Consider the following 11,431-nt stretch of genomic DNA (forward strand, 5'->3'; position numbering starts at 1 on the left):
AGTTGACCTTAAAATATATCTGCTGTGTTCTTAGTTTATCTTGTCAAATGATCCTACTAGTTTTACTTAGTCAGTGATTTGGTTGGATAATTGTTTCGTTATTTCATGAAGAAAATAAATCACTATGTCATACTTAACAAAAAAAAGATCTATGTGGTTTAGTAGAGACCTTTCTTGGACACTAACTGGTATATTACAATAATGATTTACATGTATGTTTTGTTTCTGTTTATCCTTTAGACACAGTACTCATTTAAAAAAGTATTTGGTATTAATACCACTCAAATGGAGCTGTTTGAGGATGTTGCCAAGCCTCTGATAGAGGACCTCATTCATTGTAAAAATGGTAAGGGAATTTCATTTTTTTTTTTTAGGCATGAAATGTACTTTGTGGACTGTGCAGAATCTCATCCTTTGATTTTGTATTCGCTGCAGTAAAAATCACTAAAATATCTTCTAGAATAATTGGCCTTCCCACTCCCAACCTGCCAGCCCTCATTGACACTGCCATTGTCAACATCATCCCTAATCATCTGTGTGAAAAGTGGTTATAATGTGTAATGTGTGAATATATATTCTATATTCATAGGTCTGCTGTTTACGTATGGTGTTACTGGAAGTGGTAAGACCTTCACCATGACCGGCTCACCTGGGGAAGGTGGACTCCTCCCCCGCTGTCTAGACATGCTCTTCAACACCATCGGCCCCTTTCAGGCCAAACGATTTGTAAGACTTTTATTCTTTGATGTTTTTTGTATTTGGTCTCTAAAAAAAAGATTACATTTTTTGGAGAAGGGAGGGACATTAAAAAAAAATATCTTCTTCAGGTGTTTAAACCAGATGACAAAAATGGGATGGAGGTCCAAGGTCAAGTTGATGCTCTCCTGGAGAGACAGAAGCGAGACAGTCAGCAGTCTGTGCCCAAAACGCCATCCTCCAGGTAACTATGAGTAGCTTTATTTCACTTTTAAAACTATTAATTGTGTGACAAGTACTGATACAATTTGAGGAAACTGAATTCAAGGTGCGTGTTCTCTGCTGTTTAATGAGGTTGCTTTTCTCTGGTTTGTTTTTTCAGACAGAAGGCTGACCCAGAGTTCGCGGATATGATCAACTCAGAGGAGGCGTGCAAATCTGAGAATGTGGATGAAGACTGTTGTTACAGCGTTTTTGTGTCCTACATTGAGATCTACAACAACTATATCTATGATCTCCTCGAAGATGCTCCCTTTGACCCAATCAGACCAAAGTAAGAGACAGCATTTAAAACCAGTGTTTCCTTTTTTTTTTTAAAACACAATTTCATTTTAAAGGACTGTCTGTTTGATGCATATTTGTAACCAGGTTTATTTTTGGTGCATTTCTTATATGAGTTGGCTCTGCAGTAAATGAATATAGGGGAACACTGCTGCATCATGCACCCACGCAAGAAGTGTGATCTGTAAATGTTTTATCTAGTAGTTCTACATGCAAACCACTTTGACTGTCATTCATGTATGCGCTGATTGAGACACTTTTTTTGTGTTGAAAAGATGCACTTTAAAAAAATCATGTTTTTGTTAGGTGGCTCGATGGAAGCACACCTCTACGGAACAATGAGTTAATGTATGTGGCCAGTGAAAGTACATTACACAGCTTTTGTCGTAGCCGTAACTTGGCTGTAGCTGCTGTCGAATACGTCATCAGTGCATTTCCATCCCATTAATCCAGAGTAAATAATATACGTGTAGCTTTTGTGTCATTTGTTGGCTTCAAGGATTGGTCTGCTGTTTGCTGTTAGTGTGAAGACTCTTAACCTGAATGGCTTAAACCCAGCGTGCATGTGTCTGTACCCCCTTAACTATTTGTCATTTAAGCGTTTGCTGCTTGTCTTAGTAAAGCCGCACAACATTGTGTTACATTACATTTATTCTTGTCAACTTGTTTCAGACCACCTCAATCCAAGATCCTCCGAGAAGATCAGAATCATAACATGTACGTGGCCGGCTGCACAGAAGTTGAGGTCAAATCAACCGAGGAGGCTTTTGAAGTCTTTTGGAAGGGTGAGTTGTAATAATTACTCTCTTATAGTTGCTTTGTATTATATTTTATGTATTTCATGTTAGTATGTTTGTGCAGAGCAATTTAAATGACAAAGTTTGGCACTTGTTAGCTTTTAAACTTAATTTAAATGTTTTTTATTCTTAACTTTTGTGTATTTCATCATATAAACAATCAGAATATTTTTAGTTGAATGATTATGAAAGAGTTTTACTAAACCTCTGTATGTAATATAAGGAGGCAGCCTTGACATTTTTTTCTTACAATGTTGCACGGAAGTTTTGAGATAATGCTTCCAGTGACCGATATCAGAATTGGACAAAGCAATATATCAGTTGACTTTATGAAGTGACAATTTTACCTTTTTATTGTTACTGTTTTTGTTGTTGTTAATGTCAGACACTGTATTAATAATGCTCTTCTGGGCCTCCAGGACAAAAGAAAAGGAGGATAGCCAACACTGAACTTAACCGTGAATCCAGTCGCTCACACAGCGTGTTCACAGTGAAGTTGGCCCAGGCACCACTTGATGCTGATGGGGACCACATTCTACAGGTGACCTGCAGCTTGCATTACTTTTATTTATGTGGAAATATGTAATTAGTTTGTTTCTATGATGAATGTTTATTCAAAGATAGGCAATGAATCGTTTGTGGGTTTTTTTCTGTGACACAAAGAAGAACAAATATAAACGCATCATGTTTTTTAACAAAGGATTCCAGCGACGCTAACAGCCTGTTATTAAATTGCAGGACAAAAACCAGGTGAATGTGAGCCAGCTGTGTCTGGTTGACCTGGCTGGCAGTGAGCGCACCAGCAGAACCAGAGCAGAGGGAAGCCGTCTCAGAGAAGCTGGTCAGTTCATTTTATGCTGAAGGTTTCTGTCTAAAATAAACCAAAGGTGTTTTCTGTGTATTTGACGATTTTCAGTGTATTTAATATTTGTTCAAGCACAACACGTGTCTGATAATGTCTTATTTACAGGTAACATCAACCAGTCCTTGATGACACTGCGCACATGTATGGAAGTCCTGCGTGAAAACCAGATGTGTGGAACTAATAAGGTTTGTATTTTATCATCCGTTCATCGCAGTATCATCATTTTATTTGTTGCTTGTTTATTTCTATGAACAGTAATAATTAGTTTTTTATTATTGGTAATTTTCCGGTCGGTGCAGTTTCACATAGCCTTTATTTTCTTCTAGATGGTGCCATACAGGGACTCTAAAGTCACACATCTGTTTAAAAACTACTTTGACGGAGAAGGAAAAGTCAGGATGATTGTGTGTGTCAACCCAAAGGCTGATGATTATGACGAAACTATGGTAAGACATTGTTTTTCTGTGTTGCAGAATAGTTTGAATGTAAAATCTTGTCTCTGTAATCTCAATTGCTTTCCCAGAAGAAAAATCAGCTAATCCTTCGCAACGCTTATCTGTCAAGGCGACTGTTGGCTAGTTTGCTTTCAAACCACAATGGAAATTTTCCAAAATAATTAGACATATACTCCATGGCTTTAGTGTTAGGCTATATATCAATAGTATTTCTATATGGAGAAATGAGACCTGATATCGTTTTAGATATTTGATATCATAATATGGCATACGTGTAATCTTTTCCTGGTTTTAAAGCCTGCATTGTAGTAAAGTGATGTAATATTCTCAACTTACAAAACCGTTCTAGCTTTTCTTTTATTTGCCTTTTTTATTTACCTAGTCAGTGTTTCCACATTACTGATGAATATTTATTCAAAAATATCATTGTGTATATTTTGTTGTGAAAGCACCAGAGTCATCCCTACAATACTGAGCCAAAATCGTTATGGCGGTACTTGGTAAAAATATATTGGGATATTTGATTTTCTCCTTTTTGCCAAGCCCTACCTGGTTTTGCTGCTTTGCCTAATAGTGACCGGCAAATTTGGGAAAGTAGGGAGTGTTTTTTTCTAATGGTATTCTTGTTGTATGTGCTGCAGCTGGTGATGCGTTTTGCAGAGATGACCCAGGAGGTGGAGGTGGCGCGGCCGATCGACCGGCCGATCTGTGGCCTTACTGCAGGACGCAGACACAGAAACCGCGTCTTCAAAGATGAGATGTCACGTCGCCAGGAAGAACGAGGCCCAAGTAACGCCGGTAAATGACCCTCAAATCTGTACTGCTCGCTCTTTGTTCTCATATCATATTCTTACATGTCAGATGTGTGTTTGGGAAATGTAACAAAACTACAAACACAAACTTTTCCATTCCTTGTTCTTTTTAGATGACCCAGGTCTCCTGAATCAGCTCATGGAAAGCCTTCCAGCCCTGCCTAATTTTGAGCTGGTGGACCCAGCTGACGATCAGTCGTTACCCCGCCTGATTGAAGTCCTGGAAAGGAGGCATCGTGTCCGTCGGATGATGGCAGAGGAGTTCGACAAAACTGGTATTGGTCCATCTTCTAAGCCGCATTATAGAGAACCTACTTATTTTTTGGCTGCAATGAATGAATGAATTTATTAAGTTCAGCAATGATACATGGGTCATTTTTTGAAGGCACCATTAATTCAAACTCTGGTGACAACAGTGATAGATGTCTTTCTACTCTAGATAGTCACTGAATTAGAATAGGACGTTTCTCTGGTCCCTAAGTATATTTTTTATGTTTTTTGAAAGGGCAATATTGTAACTCAACAGCTTACATTAAATTGTTTTCTCCCACAGCAAATACACTGAAGTCCATGTTTCAGCAGTTTGACGGTCAGTTCAATGCAAAGGAGACGTTCATCCATGATCAACGGAACAAACTGAGCGAGAAAGACAAAGTCATCATCAGCCAGAAGGCGGAGCTAGAACGATTAGAGAAAAAATCCAAAACGCTGGAATACAAGGTGATGCCCCGACTAAGAAAGCTCTCTTATTCTTCTCATTTCATTTGGTTTGCAACATTGTTCTGAAGAAGCTTGTATTACTTATTTTTCCCCTTCACACTGCTTGTCCTCCTCATCCTCAGGTCGATATCCTGCAGAAGACAACGGACATGTACGAGCAGGACAAGCGTTCCCTTCGGCATGAGCTGGAGACGAGGGAGCAGCGGCTACAGAGAGAGCAGACGGACAGGAAGCGCATGGAGCAGCGCATGCATGGCATGGTGACCGACACCAAACACAAGTGGGAGAAGGAGTGTGTAAGTGGAATTGACAGTACCCCTACTATTTTTGGGGTTTGTACATTGAAGGCTTGCACATACAGTACCAGTCAAAAGTTTGGACACCCCTTCTCATTCAACTACTTTAAAATATAAAACATATTCTGGTTTGTTGAGCATTTGTTTGTTTACCACATAATTCCATATGTGTTCCTTCATAGTTTGGATGTCTTCAATATTAATCTACAATGTAGAAAAAAATTAAAATAATGAAAAACCATTGAATGAGAAGGTGTGTCCAAACTTTTGACTGGTACTGTACTTAACAATGATTTATATCCATGGAGCTGCATGTTTCATACATTAGTAGCCTTGTGTGACATGCAATCACTGCTCAAACAAGTAAATGCAGCAGCACATTGCAGGGTTACCCTTCTTTGATGATTATATATTTTTGTGACCTATACAGATCGATAACAAATACACATCTTACAAATGTGAAGAAGAAAATTCAAAACATATTTTAGATCTAAAGTAAATTTTTCTACTATAACAGCAATATTTAGAGAGCCTTTATTGTTCCTACAATAAAGAATACATTAATTTATTATATACTTGTTTGTAATTGGGTTTTTTTGTAGACACTAATTAATCCATAACAATATGTATAAAAAAAAAAAGAATTGCTGTCCACTGATGTATCATATATTACCAGAAAATAAAAGTAGCACAATACAATAATACAATACAACTTAAACAAAAAAGCTGTGACAGATTTTAGTAGAAGTCAACTTGGAAATTAAAAGAAATCCCATATATTGTCTATCACAATGCCTCAAACCTTCATTAGGTAAAACTCATTGACTATTTGCGGTGCAAGAACTTTGTGGCTGGTAAAAATTAAACGTAATATTAATTTAAAAACAAGAAATGTGAGCCACAATACCTCCCCGAGAATTTCTGTCACATAGGATTAGATGATGAGACTGTTCTTTCTATTGTTTCCCTCTGGTGTTTTCTAATCAGGAGAGGCGAGTGAACGCCAAGCAGCTTGAGATGCAGAACAAGTTGTGGGTGAAGGATGAGAAGTTGAAGCAGCTGAAGGCCATAGTGACGGAGAGCAGCAGCAGCAGCAGCACCGGCTGCGACGGTGGGTTCCCCACTGAACGTCCGGAGAAACCAGAGAGGCCCTCAAGGGAGAGAGATCACAACATGGGCCAGAAGAGGTCTGCATCGCCATCGCCGCTTCATGTGAGTTATTTACTCTGTTGTGTACCTCTTCCATCAACATTCTCTTGGGAAACTTTATTTAATCTGGAAATTCTGCATGCCACTAATTATTACTGTGATTGTTGTAAAATATTTATATGCTTACTGAGCACAGCATCATCTTTTCTATGTCACCCTGCTGTTTATATTTGTGTTCTTCTGGAGCCCCTAACATCCACAAATGCTTGGCCCCGTTCCCTCATCACTTTTCAGGACTTCAACCAAACTCCCTCTCACCAAAATCGAGTCAATGTTAGGGCAGTTCAGGACGCTTACCCCGACACCTCCTCCTCCTCCTCCTCCTCCGACACCTCCTCAGCCTATCCCTCAGTAGCCTCCTGCATCTCTGATTGGGAGCACAAGTTCCCCGTAGACTCAAGCGGCCAAGCTAGGCACCCTGGGCACAGGAGCCGGACTCCCGCCCACTGCCACGGCAGCAGCAGCGTGGGTCGCAGGAGAGGCCAGCGCTGGGCCACAGAGACCGATGCCCCTGCCATCAATCTCGTCTATGGGCTAGACCTAGAGGCAGGCACAAGGGTTAGTGTGTGTTATAGAACCTAGATGTCCTTAAGGATGTGTTTGGTTTTATTCTCTGCAAGCCCGTAGTTCAAGCCTTAGTGTAGAGCTGCTCCCGTATTGGCATCAGTAGATGTCTGCTTGTTTAGAAATGCATCAAGTAGAAGCGCTGCATCAGTGTAGGCTGGTGTTTCTCTTATCCAGACCATAAGTCACACTGATGTCATGCTAGTAAATCGTCTTGACCTGCATCTAAAGCCTGCGTAGTAGCAGTAGTTCTATCGTGTTTGTAGTGCTTTCTGTTGCTTGTTGCCAAACGCTCTCTAGAATAGCTTTCTCCTTGCACTGTATCATCACATGTACTCAAACACATTCAGTAGCAGCACTTAAAATGACAAATGGACGATCACCACACAAAAAAAACAACATGCATACGCTGTCACGTAGCAGTATTACACATTTTAAAAGATTGATGGAAAAAGTTGCATGTTTATTTATCAGATATTCATAGAAATTAGATCAGAAATGGGTAAGGGAAAAGAACATCAAACCTAAAACATCATTCCACTCAATGTTGGAGCTTTGTTAGTCTCTGTATGGAGTGATTTAATGTGGCACTCAACCCTGATGCTTTTCAGCGTACTCGGTTTGCACAAACATCTTGAGTGTCCCACTTTTAACAATTGCTAAAATCCAAACAATCTGTCCATCTAGTTTCCATCGCGTGCTCACTTTCATGTCTTCATCCAGTTGAAAGATTTATTGCTGGGTTTTCGGTTCCCACGTGTACAAATGAGCCACAACCTGTACTTGACTTTATGGACCACAGTTGGAAATGGTATGACTGTACACATGTGGACCAAACCAACAAATTCAAACCTGCAGTTTTATACGGAGATATTTGGCTTCTTACAAAATATGCACATGTGTAGCTGTTTGGTCTTTTGGTCGAGGTCTGAGTCAGGCCTTTTGATTTTTGTATTTCCAAATAATATTTTACCAGAGCCTGGTTCCAGACTTTTAAATTGCTGCCAACATATTTCAGCGATTGAAATAATTAATAATTAATGAAGTGGAACTAAATTTTCAGACTGATTATTTGGCTGACTTCTACTATGTAGAAATAAACTCTTCCTTACAAAGTAATAGTAAAGTTCCTTATTGACCTGCACACGATGTCGGGGCCAAAACTGAATTGGTCTTAGACTTAGTTGCCCTTTTTTTTTAACAAAAAGTTGTCACCACTGTGTTTTTCGACTAAATCCTGTAAACCACATCATACATATTTTGTTTGCATGTATTCTTAATTGCTAAACCCATATCCTCACTACGTTTTGCGCTGCTTTGCATGTTGATTCTAATTCACTCTACTGGACTGTTTGCTTTTAGTTACCTGATGAAAATATGTATTGCTGGAAGGCCAGATTATTGTTTGGGGTGAGATTTAACTGTGAAAATACTTACGCCCTCATAAATGAATATTAAAACCTCTGTAGTGGGACATGTGCTGTCCCTCTTGGACTTCCAGTGCTACATGTATTTCAACACAAGCTAACACCCTCTAACGATCGAACCTTCACTACTAACCCCCAACAAACTTTAAATGGTCCCCGCTGGTGTCACATGTGATTAACTTCCTGGTTTGTTTCTCTCACGCTGGGATCACCAGACTGCCCCTCCAATCCACAGGCGCTCACACTCTGCGGGTGGGGAGAAATGGGTAGACCACAAACCAACTTCTAATTTGGACCTAGACACTGTCATGCAGCCAATCTTACCCAATGCAATCAAGGTGTCGACCCCGAATGAGAAAGCTCTGTCCAAATGCCACAAGTATATGCTAAGGCATCAAGAGCTTGACTCAGACGGGGAGATCGAGACCAAATTGATCAAGGTAAAATCACATGGTTTCCTAATTTGAGACTTCTGATTATTTAAAATTTTTGCATGACTTTGACTTAATCACATTGAGTTTGATTTCACATTGACGTCCTGTTTTGTATTTTACTCGGCAGCGGCTATTTTCTTTTTTGTGAGTGTGTTTTTTTTTTTCTTGTTTTCTCCTCTGGACATTTGTGAGTTTTTCTTTTGTTTTTTAACTTCCTCAGGGCAACGTTTTTAGGACCAGAGGCGGAGGACAGGCTGTGCAGTTCACTGACATTGAGACACTAAAACAAGAGTGCTCAAGGTAAAATATAAAGTACTACACAATGATGCAGTAACATAAAACAGCTGTTAATACTGTCAGTTACTTGCTATAACCCTAGTTTTTATACATTTGGCACCATCATGTCATTACAAGTCAAATCATCTGTAACCGACCTATATTTATGCATTTTGTTAACGAATGCTGATACTGAGCAGGCAAAATGTCATTAAGTTCATGTTAGGGAACTTCAGACACATTTTACAGAAACTTCTATTGTGAATCAATTGCAAAAAAAGCTCAAGTTTATATGTTTTTTTGTTTCAGTCAACAACTTCTGATTACTTCTATTGTGAATCAATTGCAAAAAAAGCTCAAGTTTATATGTTTTTTTGTTTCAGTCGCAAGAGGCGCTCAGGGTCTGGAGAAGGAGCAGCTCAAATTGAGGACATAGAAAACAGGGTAAGCTCCTAATAAATTAAACAAAAAAAATATGAAATAACCATTAACCTACTAGTACTTTCTTGTTGTTAAGTGTATTAATATTTACTTTAAAATATTTTACAAGTCCTCTGGTATCAATGATTAGGGCCTTTGGACAGTTATTTTTCAATTAAAAGTCCTCTTTTTTTTTAATATACAAGTTGAATTATTTGATTCATGTGCGTATCCCATTTTATGTGTAAACCTTTTTCCAACTTTTTCCCTCCCATTAGGCTCCAGTGGCGAGCACAAGTTCAGGCTTTGGGTATCAAAAGTAAGCAAATAAGCTTGTGTGTGTTTATGTGTTGTGTTTTTTTGAAAGCTTTTATACAAATAGGTGACATTATATATGTGTGTGTGTTTGCTTGTGTTTATATTTTGGATTTAAAATCAGGTTTATTAAAGTTTGTACTTTTTTCTTCCTTCCTTTCTTTCTTCCAGACGCAGAAAGCCTTAAATTGCTGCAAATATGAAATAACTTTTTTCTTCTTGAAAACAACGGACTATCGGAACAGTGAAGGGACCGCCATGTGAAGCTATGCTTTTTTTTTTTTTTTTTTTTTTTTTTTTAGAGTCTGAGCATTTTTCTAAAATATGACTGATTTTATTACAAATATTAGGGTGCAATTCTAATTTAATCATAGCCACAATAACATTGGTTCATTAATCTAGAATGTGTCAATTGTAATTGCAATATGCTGGATTAATATTTTTTTAGATTTTTAATGCTAGAGTGATAACTTCTTAAAGACATGGACATGATGAGTAGCCCAATATGAATATCCCATGATACATGTAATGCTTTCTTACATAAAATTTTCACCTCCTTTTTACCGCTACCCAAAGACTAGAATATTTGAGTTTTTGAACAATAGAAAATGTCTATTTTTTTAATTTATAGCGTTATTGCTTGCATTTTTTAGGAGTTACTCATTACACTAAGCATATGGCTGATTACAAAAAATAGAGCACAGAACACAGTTGTTTTAGCATTACAATGTGCAGACCTGTAAATATAAAGCTGTTAAGTAGGTTTTTGCTAAAAAAAAAAAAGCAATCTCGGACTAACTGTAAATATATCATGGAGTGTTTTGCTTCTGTGTATTGAAACAGCTCCTCCTGAGATGTGTAACACACACTACCCTTTCTGCTGGCATTAAATGTATTCAAACACCAACTGTCGCCGAAATGATTTCTCAAGTCATGAAGAGTTGTTCAGGGTTTAAAGTCTCCAACATGTCCAAAAGACATCTTTTTATTTATTTTTACCAAGCTATGGCAGTTTGTTGCAGTTAATCTTAATGTTGAAGCAGCTGTAAGTTAAGTATTGGTATTGGAAGGTTCTCCATGTTTGATCATAGCAGAAGAAAACAAGGCGTTGTGTGTATTTAGACTGTTTTGTTGAGTATCTGCTTTACTTTGACTAAATGGAAAAATACATTCTTTAGATTGTAGGATCCCGATTCAGAGGATATTGAATAGCATGAAGACCTGAAAAGCAGCCATGTTATTCTGGAAATGTATACTGTTGAATTAATATGAAGCGCAAAGGGATTTCCTGTCAGCAATTTTGTAAAAGGAGCCTGAACTGAAAACTAGAGGTCAAACACATTTATTCGGCCTGTCAACAGGTGTCAATCCAAACTACACATCCAGGTAGAAGCATGTACTACCTGTCGACTGGATGCTCTGCTTATACTGGTCCTGTGAAATTCCACCAACATGTTTCATATGCTTCCTTGGATGTCGGTGTTGGGAACAGATTTTGGATGACATTGTGTGTCATCCTCCATCCAATACAATGATGATGCTGAACAATAAAAGTCTTTACAGAGCAGAACCAATTATTTTATC

At 38.3% G+C, this 11,431-nt stretch overlaps 1 protein-coding gene across 5 annotated transcripts in view; it reads left to right on the forward strand.

Annotated features, from left to right (window-relative positions):
• The window catches only part of LOC129108376 (kinesin-like protein KIF23), a 12,109-nt gene extending 1,975 nt beyond the window's left edge, over nucleotides 1-10,134 (forward strand). For 2 of the 5 annotated variants that reach the window (XM_054620167.1, XM_054620174.1), the window contains 20 exons: nucleotides 241-346; nucleotides 590-726; nucleotides 828-940; nucleotides 1,079-1,249; nucleotides 1,930-2,042; nucleotides 2,474-2,595; nucleotides 2,793-2,895; nucleotides 3,025-3,104; nucleotides 3,246-3,365; nucleotides 4,016-4,172; nucleotides 4,300-4,461; nucleotides 4,740-4,906; nucleotides 5,029-5,202; nucleotides 6,190-6,414; nucleotides 6,646-6,969; nucleotides 8,618-8,842; nucleotides 9,057-9,136; nucleotides 9,496-9,556; nucleotides 9,811-9,851; nucleotides 10,019-10,134. In XM_054620167.1, coding sequence (XP_054476142.1) covers nucleotides 241-346; nucleotides 590-726; nucleotides 828-940; nucleotides 1,079-1,249; nucleotides 1,930-2,042; nucleotides 2,474-2,595; nucleotides 2,793-2,895; nucleotides 3,025-3,104; nucleotides 3,246-3,365; nucleotides 4,016-4,172; nucleotides 4,300-4,461; nucleotides 4,740-4,906; nucleotides 5,029-5,202; nucleotides 6,190-6,414; nucleotides 6,646-6,969; nucleotides 8,618-8,842; nucleotides 9,057-9,136; nucleotides 9,496-9,556; nucleotides 9,811-9,851; nucleotides 10,019-10,034 — 2,697 coding nt within the window. In that variant the 3' untranslated portion in view covers nucleotides 10,035-10,134. The remainder of the gene's footprint in view (nucleotides 1-240; nucleotides 347-589; nucleotides 727-827; nucleotides 941-1,078; nucleotides 1,250-1,929; nucleotides 2,043-2,473; nucleotides 2,596-2,792; nucleotides 2,896-3,024; nucleotides 3,105-3,245; nucleotides 3,366-4,015; nucleotides 4,173-4,299; nucleotides 4,462-4,739; nucleotides 4,907-5,028; nucleotides 5,203-6,189; nucleotides 6,415-6,645; nucleotides 6,970-8,617; nucleotides 8,843-9,056; nucleotides 9,137-9,495; nucleotides 9,557-9,810; nucleotides 9,852-10,018) is intronic. The other 3 variants (XM_054620183.1, XM_054620191.1, XM_054620199.1) reach the window with 3 other exon arrangements.
• The last annotated feature ends 1,297 nt before the right edge of the window (nucleotides 10,135-11,431 follow it).

Source organism: Anoplopoma fimbria, chromosome 2 (genome assembly GCF_027596085.1).
Source record: "Anoplopoma fimbria isolate UVic2021 breed Golden Eagle Sablefish chromosome 2, Afim_UVic_2022, whole genome shotgun sequence".
In the NCBI taxonomy this organism is placed as follows: Eukaryota; Metazoa; Chordata; class Actinopteri; order Perciformes; family Anoplopomatidae; genus Anoplopoma; species Anoplopoma fimbria.